Source organism: Engystomops pustulosus, chromosome 3, assembly GCF_040894005.1.
Source record: "Engystomops pustulosus chromosome 3, aEngPut4.maternal, whole genome shotgun sequence".
NCBI classification, from domain to species: Eukaryota; Metazoa; Chordata; class Amphibia; order Anura; family Leptodactylidae; genus Engystomops; species Engystomops pustulosus.
The window spans coordinates 17572445-17595892 of record NC_092413.1 but is presented as its reverse complement, the minus strand read 5'-3'; the positions used below and the strand labels follow the sequence as shown (position 1 = coordinate 17595892).

Here is a 23448-nt window from a genome sequence, read left to right as displayed (position 1 = left end):
GAGCGTGCTCTATCTATGGCCGTAAGAACGGCCATGCGGCTCTATTCTCTATGGAGAGGGGAGGGGTGAGCCGCGCTCACCTCTCCTCCTCTCCAGCGCGCCCGACGTGTGCCTGCCATATATATATATTTTAAGGGGTAGGGGGGCCCCATGCAGAAATCTGCTATGGGGCCCAGCCTCTCCTAGTTACGCCCCTGCCCTTATACATACAAGCATTCACTTATACACACATTTATACACTCATATACATTTATACACTAATACACAGAGTATATACAAACTCATACAATATACACATTATATACATATAATACATTTACAATACACACACAAATATATATATATATACATACATACACAAATACAGTATACACTGACCATATATACACATACATGCAGGATAAAAACACCATATACACACATGCTGCTATACATACAGAATATAAACATACATTCAGTATATACAGCATACATACTTACCACATACAAAAACACACATCATATATATATATGCTAATATAAATACATGCATGTAAAAATACAGTATTTGCTTCAATGCATTTATACACAGTATATACATGTATACATAGTAGATGCATATATACATAGGATTTATATATATATATATATATATATATATATATATATATATATATTTATGTATACACAGTATATATACAATATATACACATATACACAGTATATACACACATATTCACAGTATATATACAATATATACACATATACACAGTATATACACACATATACACAGTATATATACAATATATACACATATACACAGTATATACACACATATACACAGTATATATACAATATATACACACATACACAGTATATACACACATATACACAGTATATACACACATATACACAGTATATATACAATATATACACATATACACACATATACACAGTATATATACAATATATACACATATACACACATATACACAGTATATATGCAATATATACACATATACACAGTATATATACAATATATACACATATACACAGTATATATACAATATATACACATATACACAGTATATATACAATATATACACATATACACAGTATATATACAATATATACACATATACACAGTATATATACAATATATACACATATACACAGTATATACACACATACACAGTATATACACACATATACACAGTATATATACAATATATACACATATACACAGTATATACACACATACACAGTATATACACATATACACAGTATATATGCAATATATACACATATACACAGTATATAGACAATATATACACATATACACAGTATATAGACAATATATACACATATACACAGTATATAGACAATATATACACATATACACAGTATATACACACATACACAGTATATACACACATACACAGTATATACACACATATACACAGTATATATACAATATATACACATATACACAGTATATACACACATACACAGTATATATACAATATATACACATATACACAGTATATACACACATACACAGTATATATACAATATATACACATATACACACTACTATGTACACAGTATATGCATATAAATACATATATACATACAGATAAATACATATATACATACAGATAAATACATCTGTATATACTTACCTTTTAGGAAGTTTGGGGGCTGTATGGGTGTTCAGGCAGGTGTCCAGATGCATTCAGACGGCGCGGGGGGGGGGGCCGAGCGGGGGAAGGGGGGGCGCGAGCGGGGGAAGGGGGGGGCGCGAGCGGGGGGGGGCGAGCGGGGGAAGGGGGGGCCGAGCGGAGGGGGGGGCGCGAGCGGGGGGGGGGCGAGCGGGGGAAGGGGGGGGCCGAGCGGGGGAAGGGGGGGGCGGAGAATCAACTGTGCCGCCCTGCAGGCTGATGAGCGGGCAGGTCAGGGAGATGAGGGGGGCGGGTCAGAGAGGTGGCTGGGGGGCAGGTCAAGGATATGAGCAGGCAGGGATCCCGGAAAGAGGCGGGCGGGCTCAGGAGACGTGTAGATACACAGAGAGGGAGGGGCCCGGGGGCACGATCCGGCACTGCAGCCCCGGACCACTTACCCCAGGCCGTGGCAAAGCACTGCAGGGAGCGTGCATCCCCGGGCCCCTGAACCTCACGGGCCCCGTAGCAACCGCTACGGCTGCTACGGGGGTAGTTACGCCACTGCGCCCGAGCACACCAGACAGGACTCAAAGAATCTTCCTGCAGTTCCAAGCAACTTAGAAAATGCGGCTTTCAGTCATATTTTGATACTGACTTCGCTACTTGGGACTGTTGGAAGAGCGAGAATGAATAGACAGGGACGAATTATCTTTGAAGGACCTCCTGCTGGCCCCTACAGGTCTACAGAGGGACACTGGAAAGAAGATAAAATTATGCAAATTTTCCATCTTTCTACTGTGTTGCTGTCCTCTGGAGGCCAATATGATTGTTGAAGAACAGAGAGCAGTAAGTTACTGCTTTCATTTTTGATTGGCACCTCGCGATAAGGTTTTGGGTGTCTTTTTGGGCACTCGGCCGCTAAAAGGTTCGCCATCACTGCTATAGGGCATCCTAGTACTGGTCTATATACTTGCAGCCAGGTGGGTACCATGTGCCAGATGCAGGGGTTGTATTACTATTGGGCATCCTAGAAACACCATATGTACTGGGCATCCTGGTGGGTATCTTGCCTTGTGCTGGGTGAGGTATGGGGCATCTTTGCAGTACAATATGTACTGGTCTGTACAACCTGGGCATCTATTTCTATGGGGAGTCCTAGCAGTGGTATATGTGCTCGGCACCCAGGTTGGTATTATTCTAGGCACTGGGCTGTCATGTCTGGGCATGTGTTAATAAAGGGCATCCTAGCGGTGCCATATGCACAGGGCATGAGATGTGTATTATGTGCCAGGTGCAGGGTGGGGTCCTGGGCTTAGGTCTGGGCATGTTTTACTATAGGGCATCAGACATTCACATGGCAGGGTGGGTATTGTAAGTATATTGGGGGTCTGGAATCCACAGTGGGTCTACAGCAGGTGTGAGACTCCCAAGGCCTCACGGTTATTATGGCTGAAATAAGTTATAGGGGTCTTACAGCAGAGACCACCCACATTAAATTGGAGAGATGACTCAATTATTTCAATGAAGTGAACCCCATAAAGCAGTAAAAAGGGGTCTGCAACACACTGTTTAGTGCGGTGGTCTCTGGTTTCTGCGAGACTGTAACTGCATCATGAAGCTGCTGATACATAGTATCCTGGATGATGAGGGGGTCTCCTGGAGCTGAGGTGGTCTGATGGCTTATATATGTCAGAACTGCTCCAGGCATGTGACGGTGACACAAGTAATGACATATTGGGGGGTCTGCAATCTCACAATCTCCAGTAGATTTTCACCTACATAATAATAGATGAAGACTTTGCCTTCGCTTTCACCAGAAATTGGAATTGATCTCTGATAATTTCTCCTAATTTTCATTGATTTTCTCTTTGGAGGCTTCTTCTTCAGCGCTGGATCCCCTCAGTATTGAGATTGCTGGGGCCCCAGATAGCAGACCCCCCGCTGCCATGATACACCTGGTATAGGTGTAGATATAGTCAGCAAAATGTTCTATTTTTTTCTTTAATAAGATTTGGAATATTGCAGCCGCGCTTGTCTGGTACGTGGGTTATCTAGCGCTACATTATAGAATACTCTCCTGCAGCAGGGTCTGGAGATGCACAATGTTGTAGGCTCCGTGCTGTATATTATATGGGGTTTATAACTCAGAGGGGAGCACTTCTAGGATACATCAGCCGTGCACTATGGCACAGAGCAGATGGCAGAGTGAAGTCTCATTTTCTGGTCTATAATAAAATGATGGAGTAAAGGTGCGGTTGTCACTAGATCCGGTGTCTGCACCTGATGCCTTTGTGTCCGGGTACCCAGCAAGTCCTGTATTATCGGGTCAGGGGGGAGAAAGCATCATTGAGCGCTGTCTACACAGAGGTGAGGAAGGTCGTGTATCTGCCATCTCTGTGGCCAGGCTGCCGGTCAGTAGTTTTCCCTCTCGTGCGGACATTGCAGTGGCATTTGAAAGTGCCGGATATTTACAATTATCAAGTGTTTAAGCCTGTTCTGTGCGTAGGCTTTATTCAAGTGTCCATGGGATTGCATAAAGGGGACAGTGATTGTGCAACAACTAGATTAACCCTTTCCTTTGATTGCAGAGGTTGGGGGGCACTGTGGAAACAACCAGGAATAGAGATGCTCAATAAGAACAATATTGGTTTACATAAGTGGATCCTCGTCCAATTAAAGGGATTTTTTTTCCGATGGGAGGGGGGCATGAGGATAGGCCATCAATAGTTAGTCCTGGTCCACCCCTTTAAAGAGACCATAAGTGCTTCATTGCTACACATTGTGGACCTATTCACTCCATCCCCTGCATATGGACACTACAGAAGTCCCCTCTCATCCTTCCTCCCTGCTCCCTCAGCACTTGTGCAGTGAGCAGGAAGTGGAAGGAAGCAGGGGGAGGATAAGACAGTGTAACAGTCTGTAGAGGGGCTTTATAACTAAAGGGGTTTTCCCACAAAGCAAAGTTAGGCCCTGCTCAGTGGGGGTCTCAGTGCTGAGACCCCCGCAGATTGCAAGAACGTGGGGTCTGTCGGATCCCTCACTGTTCGTCAGACTAATGGAGCAGACTGACGCCCATGACCATACTGCTCCATTAATCTCTCTAGAGCTGACGGAATTTGCTGAGCCGTGCTCACCGATCTCCGTCAGCTGAATAGAGATTCGTGGAGCAGAACGGTGATACGCAGCAGTCTGCTCCATTAGTCTGATGAGCAGTGAGGGGTCTGATAGACCCCTCGTTCTCACGATCTTCGGGGGTCTCAGCACTTAGACCCCCACTGATCAGCAAGTTAGGCCTTATTCCCCTGGATAGGGCCTAACTTTGCTTCGTGGGAAAACCCCTTTAATGACTCTTCTTTTATCACTTTTGGTTTTGTCTCCCAATAATTGATGCAAATCACTGCAAAAATTATGTGTAACGGCCACTCCTTATATTGTATTTATAGGGGAGCAAAGTGCTCCTTGTTCAAATACTTAATATGTTGGGAAGGAGCGTGTGACGTCTTCGGTGTTCTGTAGATAGATCCTTCTCCGGCGTTACAATAGCTTTTCTTTGCACCCACTTATACTTAGACTAAGTGCCTAATATCTGCTGGTGCCAATGAGATGGTGAAATCTCCCAGTAATAAGAGTCCTATAATGGGAGACACAAGCAAAGATTAGCCAGACCTTTAGATAGCGGTCAGATGAATGGAGCTCAGCACATGCACACTCAGTTGTATAGGAGGGGAGAGAAAGCCACACATCTGACAACAGTTTATTATCTCCAAAAGGATTGAATAGCTGGAACCTTTAACTCCCCAGACATCTGCCACGGAAAGCAATCCGGGCAGCCACACATATTAGATAGTTGGGGGGGTCCTGCATGGATTGTGTCCCATATATATATTAAATGTATATAGGCTGCTCTAGTACAATAATGTCTGCACTGTGGGATGTATAGTAACAGTCTCTCTTATCTGCTCCACAGTTTGGCACTGCCATTGGCTTCCTTCTCCCTCCCGTGCTAGTGCCACGATCGGACGACCACGAGGAGACATCGCATAACATCAGCATCATGTTCTATGGCACGGCCGCGGTGTCCACACTTCTCTTCGTCCTGACTGTGGCAGGTGAGTGTTCGGACACATCCTACATATTACTCTGGCAATGCACAGGCTGAAGAATGATGTGCTGTGTTACTATTCAGCTTGTTGAGCATTTATCATCTGTGTCCGGATGTAATGTTGCTCTATCCAGTATTCCTCTCAAGGTCCCTATATACATACAGGTCTAGTGTAGCCTATTCTGCATGTGCATTGAGTATGAAGAGGGGAATAAACACTTGCAAAATATCCAGCAATTTCTGATATTGAAATGCCTGACATTGTATGAGGGGATTCTCATACACATTGCCCACATTTATCAAATGTGTCAGTTTTCTGTCTGACTTTGCATTGAAAAGAAGGTGCAAACTGCTTCCACATGTATTTCTGAAGTGTCTGCACCAGTATTGTGTCGTGGCTGCACTTTGTCCGCTGTGCCACAAAATTCTGCTCCTAAATGGGCATTCAGGTGCGATTTGCACCGTACGCCTCATTTATTACAGCGACTCGACAGAATTGTGTTGCACTCTCTATGTTAAAGGTGCACCAAAAAAATAGATAGTGCTCACTTCCTGAGCAGTGCCGGGAACACCAGATTACTGAAGATTGGGCCTCAGGATTGGGCGATCTGCCGCACCCTGCACATTCGAAAAAAAAAAACATATGCAAATGAGACCTAAGGGGCTATGGGCTGCATTGGTGTTAATGCTCTTTTACATAATTTTTAGAATTGGGGCATGGGAATCTTAAAGAGGAGAGGATCCTGCCAGAGGGGGGGACACGCCAGTATGTCAGTGTGCTTGGTTTACAATCCTTCATCCTTGTGGTAGAGTGGCAGTGGATATCTCTGTATAAGTTTCACCCAGTAACAAAATCCTTGTGTAATATTAAAGGAGATATTTTCTTTAATGTGACACCAGAACTGTGTTTCTAGATGTAACACTACAGAAGTTATAGCTGTATGATATGTGCCAGCTGAATGCAGCAAAGCGGTTATAAGGACAAAGAGGGGCTGGTGTATGGAAAGTGCTATTGCTGGACGTGAGGGGCTAAGGGCACAAGGAAGGGTCACAAGAAATTCACAATGGAATAAATGGTATGTGGAGTTGTGTTTATGTTCCACAACATGAATATATTACATTTGAGTAAATGTTGATTTTTGAATTCCTGTTTCATCTCCTTAAAATAAGCGCCAATCCATTTTGGGCCAAAAATATAAGCCCGGGTCTTGGCACTTCTGTTCTCCTATCCCTGTATCTGCCATCTGGTCCCTGATGTACATTGCAGTAGGAGAAGCAATATCCACCTGCAGTAACTCTGCGCCAGGACGAGGTGACCGAAGCTGCTGTTGACAATCATTAAACCATTCCCTCACATTCTGGCGGCCCGTGTCCCACATGAAGATACCGTAGGTTTTTCTTCCCTCCGTGTTGCAAGAAGCTCCAAGCTGAGAACCCTGGCGAGATCCCAGCGGATGTACGCGGTGTTGTGCCGTCTCATCCTCGTCTTGTTAAAAAATACAGAGTTGTGTAATGACTTCTCCTCCACTGAGATGTAAAGTTTATGACTGGGACATGAAATGACTTGTCCCCCTAAAATCATAAGGTTTTTGTTTTTTAAAGGAGAAGTAAAATGAATGATGCGAGTCATATACTTGTCCTTGCTGTTGAATGTTGTCTGCATTTTCCTTATCTCAAAAGGGACATAGAAATCCTTCAGAGAACACGGGGGTTCCTCTCCCCTCCTCTCATTTTTTGACTGACTGCAATGTGATGGGTCTAACTTTTCTAAAGATTAGATTTAATTTTTAATTTAACAACAAAATTGAGAGAGCGGAGCGCTTGTGTTTCGGCAGAGGTGCTTGGTGTTCGTGTTTAGCCTCATTTTTTGGGTTGCGCTGTCACACAGGCCACATGACGGGTCACCTGAGCGCAGCCGAGGTTTATGTTCGGATATTGATGCCAGAGGGTACAGGTCACGCCACCTTGCTGGCAGGTCGTGTTTTATACCTTTATATCATTTTATGACTTGCTATAGAACATTATTTTATGACATTGATGCTCTATGACCTTTGATGTACAATGACAGCTTCCCTATAAAATAAGTTGTGTCCATAGTGTAACCCATCGTAAGCCTTACAACAAAATAAAACTTTGTGTTTTGGGCACCTTTATCGCATGTCTCCACTTTCCCATCTGCTTTCTCCTAAATTAAAAAAAAAAAAGAAAAGAAAATGCAGGTGAAATCTGCAGGGCAGTAAGTTATAGACACAGCCCCCTCCATTGTGTCAGGCAGTCTATGACTTAAAAGCAAATTCTCTGTACAGCTCATTTAAAGGGGTATAGAAATCTTTAACAGGGTAGACATTGGCGTCAGCGTTCTGTGCTTACCCTTCTATAATTGGTCAATCCCTTTAAAGGGAACCTGTCAGCAGGGACCCCATTTTCACTAAAGACCGGTTGTAAAAGCCCATTACAGCTGCAGTGCAAAAATGCACTAAGCATTTGCATTAATAATTAATCTGCATTACAATATAATTGTGTGTTATAATTTATTCTGTCATCCTGACAAAATCCTGTGGTAGTCCCAGGGCTTGGGCTTTGGATGCATTTCAAAAACCAACTGACCCGTACTGCATGTCTGCTGTATGCCCAAGCAGTGGTCGTATCTTGAGCAGTGCATTTTGTAGCTCCTTCCCGACCTCTCCCAGGCATCATTGCTGGATAGTACAGAGGGGAGTCACAACCTGGAGACTGGGGACAAGTGCCGGATACTACAGAGAGGAGTCACAACCTGGAGACTGGGGGCAAGTGCCGGATACTGCAGAGAGGAGTCACAACCTGGAGACTGGGGGCAAGTGCTGGATAGTACAGAGGGGAGTCACAACCTGGAGACTGGGGGCAAGTGCTGGATACTACAGAGAGGAGTCACAACCTGGAGACTGGGGGCAAGTGCTGGATAGTACAGAGGGGAGTCACAACCTGGAGACTGGGGGCAAGTGCCGGATACTGCAGAGAGGAGTCACAACCTGGAGACTGGGGGCAAGTGCTGGATAGTACAGAGGGGAGTCACAACCTGGAGACTGGGGGCAAGTGCTGGATACTACAGAGAGGAGTCACAACCTGGAGACTGGGGACAAGTGCCGGATACTACAGAGAGGAGTCACAACCTGGAGACTGGGGACAAGTGCAGGACACTACAGAGAGGAGTCACAACCTGGAGACTGGGGACAAGTGCAGGACACTACAGAGAGGAGTCACAACCTGGAGACTGGGGGCAAGTGCAGGACACTACAGAGAGGAGTCACAACCTGGAGACTGGGGGCAAGTGCAGGACACTACAGAGAGGAGTCACAACCTGGAGACTGGGGGCAAGTGCAGGACACTACAGAGAGGAGTCACAACCTGGAGACTGGGGGCAAGTGCAGGACACTACAGAGAGGAGTCACAACCTGGAGACTGGGGGCAAGTGCAGGACACTACAGAGAGGAGTCACAACCTGGAGACTGGGGGCAAGTGCAGGACACTACAGAGAGGAGTCACAACCTGGAGACTGGGGGCAAGTGCAGGACACTACAGAGAGGAGTCACAACCTGGAGACTGGGGACAAGTGCCAGATACTACAGGGAGGAGTCACAACCTGGAGACTGGGGGCAAGTGCCAGATACTACAGGGAGGAGTCACAACCTGGAGACTGGGGGAAAGTGCAGGATACTACAGAGAGGAGTCACAACCTGGAGACTGTCATAACAGTCATGTTCAGCTGTATGACAGGGTTAAAATAACCCTAACAATAACTCGCCCATATTCTTTGATGAAGTTAATAAAGGTTGTGGTAAGAGAGCGGCTGGTAATGTACTGAATAGATCAGGCATATCACTATAACTTCTCTTCTTCGACTATAAATCCTCCTCCGAGATACTAAAAGGGGATTTTTACTCTGCCAGCAAAGAGGGCGCGACCTCTGAGGTCACTACAAATCTTCTACCTATTTTGTAGTGATCAGTATCCTTGGGTACGGGCTGTGTCTGTGGTCCACGTGGAAGCTATAGAAGGCTCTTTGCTCTATGTGGGAGGTGCGGGGTAACATTACCCAAGTGTGGTGGAGCCGCCGTGGAGCAATTACTTCAGTTACATGAACTTGGCCTGGAGTTGTGCTTGTAACAGACCCAATGTACACAAGACGTGCCGGGGCCTCTCGCTGCTCTTGTGTATTGCAGGTGATCACAGCCAGAGGTCACGTCACATGGAGCCGCTTCAAGGCCGGGAGCCTCCATCCTCCATCCCTCCAGCTCCGTGCAGCTTATTATCTGTGTAATGGGGCCACAGGAAAGCAGAAAAGTCTCCACACACACACAGGGGCCCCAGAGTTTTCCCCAAAGTGCCGCTTACACCAGGATCGCTGTATGCCTAACTTTTCAGCCCCCTGCCCCCCACCCCCGTTCGTGATCAAAGGAGGTCTGAGTGTTCAGATGCCGGCAAACAGACATATTTTACCAATACAATAGATAGAAATAAGAATTGTGCATATTTTGGAGCAGTAACTGAGGAACAGCAATAACCCTAAATGTTACTGGATGGGGAATACAAGGCAGAGGAAGACTAAGGATTGTATAATCCACAGTAATTGGGTTAATCTGTCATTAGCTGGGATGATCACCCCTGGATTATATCTGTGTATGAACGTCTTCTTATTGATGAGTTATTGGAGGAGGCTTTGCTGCCTATCCATGAGGTGTATGTGTAGTTAGTCAGCCATGACTAAGGACAGAGTGACTGTCCGAAACGCGTAGGCATTTTTTTCTGTCTGTCTGAGTGGACTGCTTGATTCAAGAATATGCATTAAATAAAGAAACTTTTGGTGTTTGGAGCCGGGCTGGACCATGCATTTCTATATGTAGTTTTGCCTTTCCTTTTATAAACTTCATCCCTCTCTTGGCTTGAGGTTCTGTTTTGCGCTTGTGTCTGCCATTTGTACAGTTCATTGCTCCGTATTTTGAGCGGGGTAGTTTTCTATTCCGTACCTTGTTTTCTTAAAAAAATTCTTTAATTTTAAAGTGTTATTGGAGGAAATCCTAATTTAAAATCCATCCTTAGCTGATCTGGAATTATGGTGAAGACTTGTGACATCATGGCGGGTGATCCGATGTATTATATCTGGATAGCTCTGGATTGCAATTTAATTATCTGTAAAACCCCCAAGAATCGTTAATAACATTGAATTAGTGTAGTCAGTGTTTATAGGTTATCTAGAAAGTGGGGGGCAATGTCTGCAGCCGTACAACCCCTTTAAATGTTTTTTTTTTTTTTTTTTTTTGTGCCAGTTTCACATTACGTGGAACCAGTTTGTCTCTTCTTTGCTTTACCATAGTTTGTGTCGATGTTGGACCTTTTACGTTTTTTCCATTTTATGCTGGTTACTGTGGAAACAGACTACGCTTATTAGCCGCTCTGTTGTCAGATGTGTCCTAGTGGTTTAGTAGGGACAATATTGAACCCTCTTGACCATCCACAACCATTGATGCTTTACATCGTCCTTTTGTGCTTCTTATCTGTTGATGTATTACATTCTGTACATTGTATTATTGATGTATTGCATTCTGTACATTGTATCATTGATGTATTACATTCTATACACTGTATCATTGATGTATTACATTCTATACACTGTATCATTGATGTATTACATTCTGTACATTGTATCATTGATGTATTGCATTCTATACACTGTATCATTGATGTATTGCATTCTATACACTGTATCATTGATGTATTACATTCTGTACATTGTATCATTGATGTATTACATTCTGTACATTGTATCATTGATGTATTACATTCTGTACATTGTATCATTGATGTATTACATTCTGTACATTGTATCATTGATGTATTGCATTCTATACACTGTATCATTGATGTATTGCATTCTGTACATTGTATCATTGATGTATTACATTCTGTACATTGTATCATTGATGTATTACATTCTGTACATTGTATCATTGATGTATTACATTATATACATTGTATCATTGATGTATTACATTCTGTACATTGTATTATTGATGTATTACATTCTATACATTGTATTATTAATGTATTTTACAGTCTTTAAAGAGAAGCCGAAGATTCCTCCCAGCCAGTCTCAGGCCGTCTTGCAGGATTGTCCGCCGGAGCAGTACTCCTACAAGCAATCCATCATCAATCTCTTCAAGAACATCCCCTTTGTGCTGCTGCTGGTCAGCTATGGTGAGATGGGTGTCCATGTTCTATGAGTCGGGTCCAGCGCTGCTGCATAGTTCTGTAATCTCTGCTCTGTATAGTTGGGTTAAATCCTTACTTGGGAGTTTGTAGGATTGTGAACTCTGAACTCCACACCAAATCAGAAGATGCTGTGATATTGGATGTGGACACCGTGTAATAGACTTTGGATCTGCTGCTGTGGTGTAACCCGTCCATTATTGTGTAGTATATCTGCATCTTCTTGCCTTATTCAGGCCTGTGTGTGATCTTATCAACTTTACAGTAAATGTCAGGAAGTATTGGGCAATTATTTGATTCCGGCTTTCATCTCTCGATGAGTCATTTTATTGATATTTGCCGTGTCTCGTCTCCACCGTCTCCAATAACTTTGGCCTTCGCAGAATGATAAGATATTGTTCCTTTTCATTTCAGGGATTATGACCGGCTCCTTCTATTCTGTGTCCACGCTGCTCAATCAGATGATCACATTTCATTACGAGGTCAGTGTCCACGCCGAATACAAGATCTGATGGTGGAATGATAGGGAGCTGGGGGTTATTTAAGCAGCAGTTGGCGGTCTCCAAACAAACCATTATATAGGGATCAGATCACTATGTCAGCTTATATTGTACACTGCACGGCAATGCGGCCTCAGATGCCGTAAGCTGTGAAGTCTTACATATACTGACCCCATCACTCCTAGCATCTGCACTGCTGTAACTGACCATGTGCCCTGCCCTGTACACACAGTACAGCCTGTGGCTCGTATGACCTGTCACTGGTTGACCTTCCTTGGACCACATACCGACCATTGCATACTGAGGACACTTTACAAGACCTGACAGTTGTCCTAGATCCTGAGTTTTCCCCTTTTGTTCTCGCTTGTAAATCAAGATCAATGACTGACTGATCACTTACTGCCTCGTATATTGGAGAAGGATATGTTATTGCTTTTAAAGGGATGGACCTACTATTTAATCAGGTGAATGGGGGATAACAAGCTGATGAGTGAAGGTTCGTATGCTGAGATCCCCACTGATCACAGGAATCTGGACCCTCAGCAACCCGGATAATAGGGGGCCTGTTCTTGCTAATTGACTGGCCATGCGTCCTGCCTCTCCATTCAGTTTTTTTTGGCATTGTCGGAAGTTGCACAGCCTGACCGCTCCTGTAGATGATGAATGCGGCTGCAGGAGACGGGTGGGCACTATACAACTTCCAATACTCCTACAGTATTGAATGGAGCACCATGTGCCTTGCTGCCCAATCCATTAGTGAGCATGGGCCATCTGTTGATTGCTGGGGGTCTCATTCTTAGGATCAGTGGGGATTCTAGAAGTTGGACCCTCATGGATCATCTTGTTATCCTCTCTCTTGCTGCGTAGGGGATAAATCAATTAGTTGGTACAACCCCTGTAACCTCATAGCTGATCCATGGATATGGTTGAATTTCCTACTTTTATTGCAGTCCTTCTTCCCCCATTGTATAGCCTGCAGAGTCCTGTAATTCGGAGGGCATTATCATTGCAGGTAGGGTGCAGTGGCAGTGCAGAATCTCCTTTGGGGGGTGTCTGGTCTGGTTTTAGCCCATTGTCCTTTGGGTACTTATTTGTTAATAGCGGGGTGTTCTCTGTTCAGGATCCTCACCTCTTGGCCAGAGTGGAGAGAGGTTTCAAAGGGCGTCTCTCGCTTTGGAGGACCCGTCCTGTCCTGCATTACACAGACAACACATTGATGTGAGTGGGAACTGTGTAATAACTAATATCCCCTGTGGTGGCGCTGCAGAGGCGATACATTGACTATGGGGCCTAGTTGTGGGTCACTTTGTTAGAAGGATCTATTAACAATAACCATATCCCAATTAGGAATTTTCATTTTAAGTTTTTTTTTTTTTTTTAAATATTGCCTAATATTTATCACGCTAGTAACAATGCACTGCTGGGTTGCCGAGAGTCCTGAATGGCAGATATGGCACTTGGCCGTGGGAATGTGTAACCACATAACCAGACAGATATGCCATTCAGAAGGCTGGAAAAGCTGGATAACACTTCAGTCGAATTCTCAGTTTTGTGTGGGCTTTACCTGCAAACATCTACTAATCTACTATCTGCCTCTTGTTCTGGAAGTTATTGGGGGGGGGGGTGTACAAAATATGGGAGGACTAAATTGTTCTGGAAATTGCCTAAATGCACGTTTTTTGACAGGGGGAAGAAGTAAACGCCGGCAGGATCGGGCTCACCCTGGTGATAGCAGGAATGATCGGCTCCGTTATTTGTGGTATATGGCTGGACCATACCAAAACATACAAGTAGGTGACCTCCAGCCCCCTGCTCTTATATGTTGTTGTGTAATGTTCTTGTCTGGCCTGTGTTTTGTCCCATTATAATACTTTGCTTCTGAATCCTTGCAGGCAGACCACGCTGATAGTCTACGTGTTATCCTTCATCGGGATGATAGTCTTCACCTTCACCTTGGATCTAGGGAACCTCACTGTTGTGTTTGTAACTGGAGGGGCTCTGGGGTAAGACACATATTACCTTCCTCAAAGCAAGTGTTATATGGCAGTTGTGTATTATACACCAGAGCTGCACTCACTATTCTGCAGTCATTGTGTACATACATGACATTACTTATCCTGTACTGATCCTGAGTTACATCCTGTATTATACCCCAGAGCTGCACTCACTATCTGCTGCTGGTGCAGTCACTGTGTACATACATGACATTACTTATCCTGTACTGATCCTGAGTTACATCCTGTATTATACCCCAGAGCTGCACTCACTATTCTGCTGCTGGTGCAGTCACTGTGTACATACATGGCATTACTTATCCTGTACTGACCCTGAGTTACATCCTGTATTATACTCCAGAGCTGCACTCACTATTCTGCTGCTGGTACAGTCACTGTGTACATACATGGCATTACTTATCCTGTACTGACCCTGAGTTACATCCTGTATTATACTCCAGAGCTGTACTAACTATTCTGCTGCTGGTGCAGTCACTGTGTACATACATGACATTACTTATCCTGTACTGATCCTGAGTTATAACCTGTATTATACCCCAGAGCTGCACTCTCTATTCTGCTGCTGGTGCAGTCACTGTGTACATACATGACATTACTTATCCTGTACTGATCCTGAGTTACATCCTGTATTATACCCCAGAGCTGCACTCACTATTCTGCTGCTGGTGCAGTCACTGTGTACATACATGGCATTACTTATCCTGTACTGACCCTGAGTTACATCCTGTATTATACTCCAGAGCTGCACTCACTATTCTGCTGCTGGTACAGTCACTGTGTACATACATGGCATTACTTATCCTGTACTGACCCTGAGTTACATCCTGTATTATACTCCAGAGCTGTACTAACTATTCTGCTGCTGGTGCAGTCACTGTGTACATACATGACATTACTTATCCTGTACTGATCCTGAGTTATAACCTGTATTATACCCCAGAGCTGCACTCTCTATTCTGCTGCTGGTGCAGTCACTGTGTACATACATGACATTACTTATCCTGTACTGATCCTGAGTTACATCCTGTATTATACCCCAGAACTGCCCTCACTATTCTGCTGCTGGTGCAGTCACTGTGTACATACATGATATTACTTATCCTGTACTGATCCTGAGTTACATCCTGTATTATACTCCAGAGCTGCACTCACTATTCTGCTGCTGGTGCAGTCACTGTGTACATACATGACATTACTTATCCTGTACTGATCCTGAGTTACATCCTATATTATACCCCAGAGCTGCACTCACTATTCTGCTGCTGGTGCAGTCACTGTGTACATACATGACATTACTTATCCTGTACTGATCCTGAGTAACATCCTGTATTATACCCCAGAGCTACACTCACTATTCTGCTGCTGGTGCAGTCACTGTGTACATACATGACATTACTTATCCTGTACTGATCCTGAGTTACATCCTGTATTATACTCCAGAGCTGCACTCACTATTCTGCTGCTGGTGCAGTCACTGTGTACATACATGACATTACTTATCCTGTACTGATCCTGAGTTACATCCTGTATTATACCCCAGAGCTGCACTCACTATTCTGCTGCTGGTGCAGTCACTGTGTACATACATGACATTACTTATCCTGTACTGATCCTGAGTTACATCCTGTATTATACCCCAGAGCTGCACTCACTATTCTGCTGCTGGTGCAGTCACTGTGTACATACATGGCATTACTTATCCTGTACTGACCCTGAGTTACATCCTGTATTATACTCCAGAGATGCACTCACTATTCTGCTGCTGGTACAGTCACTGTGTACATACATGGCATTACTTATCCTGTACTGACCCTGAGTTACATCCTGTATTATACTCCAGAGCTGTACTAACTATTCTGCTGCTGGTGCAGTCACTGTGTACATACATGACATTACTTATCCTGTACTGATCCTGAGTTATAACCTGTATTATACCCCAGAGCTGCACTCTCTATTCTGCTGCTGGTGCAGTCACTGTGTACATACATGACATTACTTATCCTGTACTGATCCTGAGTTACATCCTGTATTATACCCCAGAGCTGCCCTCACTATTCTGCTGCTGGTGCAGTCACTGTGTACATACATGATATTACTTATCCTGTACTGATCCTGAGTTACATCCTGTATTATACTCCAGAGCTGCACTCACTATTCTGCTGCTGGTGCAGTCACTGTGTACATACATGACATTACTTATCCTGTACTGATCCTGAGTTACATCCTATATTATACCCCAGAGCTGCACTCACTATTCTGCTGCTGGTGCAGTCACTGTGTACATACATGACATTACTTATCCTGTACTGATCCTGAGTTACATCCTGTATTATACCCCAGAGCTGCACTCACTATTCTGCTGCTGGTGCAGTCACTGTGTACATACATGACATTACTTATCCTGTACTGATCCTGAGTTACATCCTATATTATACCCCAGAGCTGCACTCTCTATTCTGCGGCTGCTGATTTTTGTCAGCGTGCGCCAAAAACCCCATGTTAAACGCAGCGCAAAATCGGAAATAGTTGGGAAACCCGATGGAAAAGCGGTGTGCGGACCCTTAGTAAATGTGCCCCACTGTGTACAAACATGACATTACTTATCACGAATTACCATATACTATGTATTAAATTAACTTTGGACAGAACCAATTGCTGGGAGTTGTAGTTAAACCCACTAAACACTGATTAGTAATGTTTTTTTCCCCATTTGTTTACCATCAGGTTCTTTATGACCGGATATCTACCTCTTGGATTTGAATTTGCTGTGGAGATCACATATCCAGAATCAGAAGGGACGTCATCCGGACTGCTTAATGCTTCAGCCCAGGTCTGTATACAGAGAGGGGTATGGTGTACTTGCAGTATACACATCACATGAAGGCTATGCTGATGTGCTGTGTATAATCTGTACCTTTTGGCCGAATTCACACAAACGTATGGGGGATGTATGTACACGTGTGGCACCGTACTGCTCCGTACACAGGGAAAAGTAAGGACATGTCCTATCTTTCCCCGTATGCACGGCCATACGCCGTGCATCTCTATGGAGAGCGGAGGGGTGCTGCCTCCTCCTCTCCAGCGCACCGGACGTATGCACGCCCACCTGTAGCCGTATAATGCAGCCTTTTGGCTTCCTTGTGCAATCAGTCTGTTGCTTTAGGTTGTCTCTGTGATGGACAATATATCAGGTCAGTGTCAGGCTGCGTTCACACGTGATGTTTACATAGCGTTTTGAAAAGAAAAAAAACCAGCTGATGAGGAGATTTGCCTAATAACATTGCTGTTAACATTCACACTTACAAAATGCCATGTTGGCACATTTATTCACATTGGCGTTTTGTAAATGAAAATGTTATTATAGGCAGGTTTGTTCTTAAATTGAATTTGAATGCATGTTGGAACTGTATATTTTATAATTCGTGACCCAGCCAGAATTTTTTGGGTCTTTGAGACAATTGGATTTTAAAAAATGTTGGATTGTCATCAGAACCAGGATTAACAATAAAGCTTCATTTACAGACACCTGTGATAACTGATGTCATCAAGTCATGGATGTGACTGCATGAGCTATAAAGCCGCCAAGAAGCTGAATTCAAGATGTAGAATTTTTATGCTTCTGCAGTGTAACATGTTTTAACTATTTGCAAACTTTTGAGCTGCCTAAAAGAAGGGACTGCTAATAGCGCTGCCATTTTTACTGTTCTCCTTTAAGACTCCCACATTGCTACTCATCTGCTGTTAGTGGTGTGATGTGCGGCTGTGAATGAATCTTTATTTCTTCTTGCAGATATTTGGGATTCTGTTTACCTTGGCGCAGGGAAAGCTTACCACAGACTACGACCCACGGGCCGGCAACATCTTCCTCTGCGCCTGGATGTTTGTAGGAATCATTTTAACAGGTTAGTTTCTGTATGAGGCTGATAATGATGGCGTCTACGTTTTCACCTGCAGTCTCTGGCTTTTCCCAATGCTGTAATCTGCTTTCACTTGGTTGTAATTCCATAGTAGAAGCAGGCGAAACAAATATTTGTTCAGTGTGGAGCAGGAAATCAGCAGCCGGCAGCAGATACGTGTCCTACAGATGTAGCAGAGCGAAGACTTTACATCGGAATAGTCGGAACGTGTCCACACAGAATTGTACTGTGGTTTTCAGTTTTTACAGATTAATGTTTCCCACCCTACATTTCTACAGTGCACCGTGTATCCGATTTCTACATCTGTCTTTTCTGATATGTGTATTCGCAGTGTCAACATGGCCCCGATGGCCCTTTTACAAGAATTTGCACCAAAATGTGCCCCTATTGATTTTGGGTTCTGTTTATGTAATTGTGTTAATGAGCTAGAAGGGCTCGGGGTGGTGTTTCCAGTGCCCCTCCGTGCTGTAGCTTCACAGGCTGTTATACTGAGCAGGATCGCTTCCCCTTCTCACTGTGAGGGATTACAGCAGGCAGAGGGAGGGGGCATGTGCTGAGGGTGCAGGGAGACAATATAACTGTGAGACTACATTCAGACGAACGTTTGGGGGACGTATAAACAGCCGATATACGTCCCCCATAGACGGCAATGGGCACACGGTGCCCAACCGGAGCGGTACAGTGCAGCACCTGTGCGGCACAATACCGCTCCGTACCACGTCGAAAGATAGGACATGTCCTATCTTTCGACGGAATACAGCGCCGTGCGCCATATAGTCCTATGGAGAGGGGTGCGGCGAGCAACGGCCGTTTGAATGTAGCCTAAATCTGTAAATCTCTTATAGAAGCAGGTCATATTTCTGGGGTTCACAGATGGCGGCCTGTGCACATGTGCGGTGTATAGAGTCATCCTGACTTCTTGGCGCTTTTCTTTCATCATACATAACAAGACCAGGCTTCCCGGCATTGTGTAATACATCAGATGTATTGTACATATTGTGAGGCTTTGTGCCGGTTCTGGGCTTGGCTCCAGCCTGGAGGTGATGGGGTTTATCAGGGGACAGGTAAGACTCCTACTTTTTCACCTAGGAGTGATTCGCTAGCCGACGTTTCCTGCCTGTCATGTGTTTGTATAGGGAGGAGTGTGACCGATGTGACCCTGTCCTGTTATAGGTGATATCGGGTCAGCACTTCATAGCGCCATCTGGTCACACAGCAGTTGTGTAAATACGTCTCTCTGCTTGGGACTTGGCTGCGCAGGTGGTGACTGGTGAGATCAGGCTTTCTAGGTACTAATAATGCACACTATGGCGGCACAATCCCATAAGAGGGGTGAATCGCTGGTAATTGTGACAAAAGAAGTCATCTGTGTTACAAGGTGCCTGAATATGCTGCAAGTCCGGAACACGTTCATTACAATGGAGACACGCACATTCATGTGTATTTCACGGTTCTGTATGGAGGCTGTAGATAACTGGGAGCAGACTCAAGCCTTTACATAGTCTATGGGGGGACATGAAAAATGCGGATCCCACAAAGGTGTCATCCGCATGTGAGCTGTATATGCTCAAAGTTTTTAGGTAATACAGTCACGTGACCCTTGAATGGGCTGGGGTAAGCTAACAAAACTGTGAACCTATCACGTGCCACAAACATTGAACCATGGACAATAATAATAATTCTTTATTTATATAGCGCACACAGATTACGCAGCGCTGCACAGAACTTGCCAAATCAGTCCCTGCCCCCAATGGGGCTCACAATCTAAACAACCTACCAGTATGTTTTGGAGTGTGGGAGGAAGCCAGAGGACCCGGAGGAAACCCACGCAAACACAGAGAGAACTTACAAGCTCTTTGCAGATGTTGACCTGGGACTTGAACCCAGGTCCCCAGTGCTGCAAGCAAGGGCGTAACTCTAGGGGTGCAGAGGTTGCAGTCGCACCAGGACCCAAGAGGTTTAGGGGGCCCTTATGGTGTCACTTTCCCATATGAGAAGACTATTACTATAAACCATACATTATAGTGGGGTGCCTGGCACAGACTTTGCACTGGGGCCCATCAGCTTCTCGTTACGCCACTGGCTGCAAGTGTTAACCACTGAGCCACCGTGCTGCCCCTATGGACCATTGTGTGTGGGCGTTCGTATCCGTGGTCTCAGGCAGTCTGCTCACACAGCGGCCATAGAAAACACTGCAGTGTGTATAAGCCCTTAGAAGTGTATGTGGATGTGTGCAGGAAGCCTAAAACTTAGAACCCACCTGCAAACCCACTGGCCTTTCATGGGTGGGGAAGACGTTCAATATGGTGTGTACCCACAGCCTTGTCTGGTATCTCACCAGGGCATACATGTACGTCATGACTCCTCAAAGGGGTTAATCATTTTGTTATGTGATTGTTGTTCCCCCTCCATCTCTTGCTGATAATATAGTTAATTGATTTTGATAGACCACCCCTTACCCAAACCAGATTTCTTCAAGTTCCTCTATTTATTATATACACCTGTTCAGTCTTGTTTGAGAAGACCACACAATAAAAAGGGTGGTCCTGGAGGTTGCAGTCCACCTATTATCGTGTCCTGCTGGTAGGGCCACACGTCTTCTAGAGCTGTTTGCAGGAATCACTCAATCACTCAAGGTGACTGATGTACACAGGATATATCTCCAGGTAGTGAGGGTCACATGATCTGTGTACTCACCTGTTGTGTAAACGCCTCGCTCCAGGTTACTGAAGGGCATAGGGCGGTGCGTGCGGTCATGTGACTGTGCAGGAGCGCAGAGTATCTCAGCTGAGTGGGCTGTAAGTGATGAGATACAATATGAATTCCATCAATCTCGATTTCCACACTTCTCAGATCTTTATCAAACTGGAAGAGCAAGTATCCGTATCCGGGCACGGCTTATATTCCAGCTAGCTGAGCGGACGCTCCTCCGCAGGGAGAGTGCACGCTTCATCGGTTCATTTGCACATCTTGAACCAGTTTTTTTTTTTTTTCTTTTCAGACTTATCAGATTTATCACGGAGGCTTAGAGTATAACTGCGGCACTTGAGGTGTTAATGTCTGCAGTGAATAAGCCACTATTTAGTTAAAAAGTTGCACAAAGTTCCTAAGTTTTTCCTATCCCAGGAGGGGACCAGAGTGGATTTTGGCCTAAATGTGTAGATGACTACATGTTGGTGCAATGAGAGCCGGGGCATCATAGTGGTTGTTATACGTATCGCACCCCTCCTGGGGCTTATTCAAATGCAATTATCTTTGATGCAAGGAGTCCCTGCATCTCACCGGACTAGGGCCCCAAACTAAAAACTTCATTACAGTACAAATTTTTATTCCTTTTGGGATGCAGAGACTTTTAGTCCTGGTGCTTGAAATACGGTCCACATGGTCGTTATTTCATAGACCTCATAAAATGGCGTTAAGAAGCCCATAGTGGACTTCATCTCCCCTTTCTTTCCTTTCAGAGGTCTATTAATGGTTGTACAAGCATCATAGACGCTTGTACATGCAATTTTACTCTTTGAAAGAAGCCTCATGCGTATTAATACGCTTGTGACATTTCTATCCTCTTTTGGGATTGGGAGACATCATGTTACTTTCCTGCTGCAGCTCATGGCTCTGATGTGACCGGAGCTCAGTTATTCCGCATAGGTCGGTCACATGACCTATAGTAAGCCCCGCTCCTGCAGACATGGGGCCCGGTAGGACGGCCCGAATCTGAACCGTATAATCGGTCCCCTATCACAGCAGCCCTGGAATATAGTGCGTATAGCAGGGGACACCTATATAATGTATATGATGTGTCTGGCTCTGTAGGGTTGGATCTGCAGGGGCACCACGTGCATTGTGGGCAATGAGGCGCAGCATCCGCCTCTCGGCTCAGTGAGAGAAATCCCAGGAATTTAGACTTTTGACTCTTTGTTGATTTTGTCTTGCGCATCTGTTTTCTGTCCCCTGTTGTTGCTGTGATTAGATTTACAGTCGCCGCAGGGCACGGCGTATTATTAAAGCATATGCACCGTACCAGGGGATCGGTATCATTAGGGTGTGGACTGCTGCAAAGCATCCTGGGAGTGTCGGCCAGGTAATCGGGAGAAGGGGGGGTATTGTGTAGGAGCTGTAGTAAAATTCAGGTGAAGGGTTATCCCTGACTTTGCTGAACATACACACATCAGGCTAATAGTTAACAGTCTGTATGTGGTGTTTATGCTGTTTTTGTTGCTTTTCTGCAGGTTTTGTGCCTTGCTTTGTTTTCGGTTACTTATTAGCAATGTACATGAGCAGCCGTCAGCATTTCCAGAGTCTCTATACCATGAATCAGAGGATAGTAATGGCTCTTACCTGGAATGTGACAGCGATTCTGAGAGGCGAGGCTCTCGGCGTGTCTTAAAGGGCCAGCGACAAAAATCTCCCACTTTACATAGACGGGTAATGAGGACGCAGGCTGTTCTGGTTATTCCTTTGCCGGCTGTCTCCTGTGTATAATAGATTTTGTGCTAGGAAGGAAATAAAAACTTGAATAACCTCCTTTCTTTATTATAATGGGCGGGATGCAGGCCAGACCTGCCGCTTAATTCAGTAAGTGAGAACAGGACTCCCTTTATCGGACAGCTACTGATCAGATTGTTATTCCCTATACGGGTGTAAAAAAATTGGTACCTTTTAAGATGCCTACTTGGTCAAAGAGTTACTCTGTTTTGCCGCTGTATGAAATAGTCTTGTTTCCTATTCGGTGACCTAATATACTTTCGCTTTATGAATTGTTGTGTTTTTTATTTTTTACTTGCAGCCCTCATCAAATCTGACCTGCGGAGGCACAATATAAATTCTGGAATAACCAAATCCGATGTCAAGTCTGTAAGTATCCCAGGCGGCAAGTCCGGATAACTATTCACTATTCCAGAAAAAAATTGTATAGATCTGTGTGTGTGTGGTTTTTTTTTTTTTTTTTTTGGAAAGTGGAAAACCCCTTTAATCCCTTGCATATATTGGCTTCTTTTAAAGATGATCAGCTCCCCTGCCCTGACCTTAGAC

At 44.5% G+C, this 23448-nt stretch overlaps 1 protein-coding gene across 4 annotated transcripts in view; it reads left to right on the top strand.

Moving 5' to 3' along the window:
• FLVCR1 (FLVCR choline and heme transporter 1) overlaps positions 1-23448 on the top strand; it is a 31775-nt gene that overhangs the window by 4196 nt on the left and 4131 nt on the right. For all 4 annotated transcript variants that reach the window (XR_011854017.1, XR_011854016.1, XM_072140150.1 and 1 more), the window contains exons 2-9: positions 5608-5749; positions 11833-11973; positions 12400-12467; positions 14172-14275; positions 14378-14488; positions 17225-17330; positions 18291-18402; positions 23204-23271. Coding sequence is in view for 2 of the 4 variants with exons in the window: in XM_072140150.1 (XP_071996251.1) it covers positions 5608-5749; positions 11833-11973; positions 12400-12467; positions 14172-14275; positions 14378-14488; positions 17225-17330; positions 18291-18402; positions 23204-23271 (852 nt within the window). In the remaining 2 variants the exon portion in view is untranslated. The remainder of the gene's footprint in view (positions 1-5607; positions 5750-11832; positions 11974-12399; positions 12468-14171; positions 14276-14377; positions 14489-17224; positions 17331-18290; positions 18403-23203; positions 23272-23448) is intronic.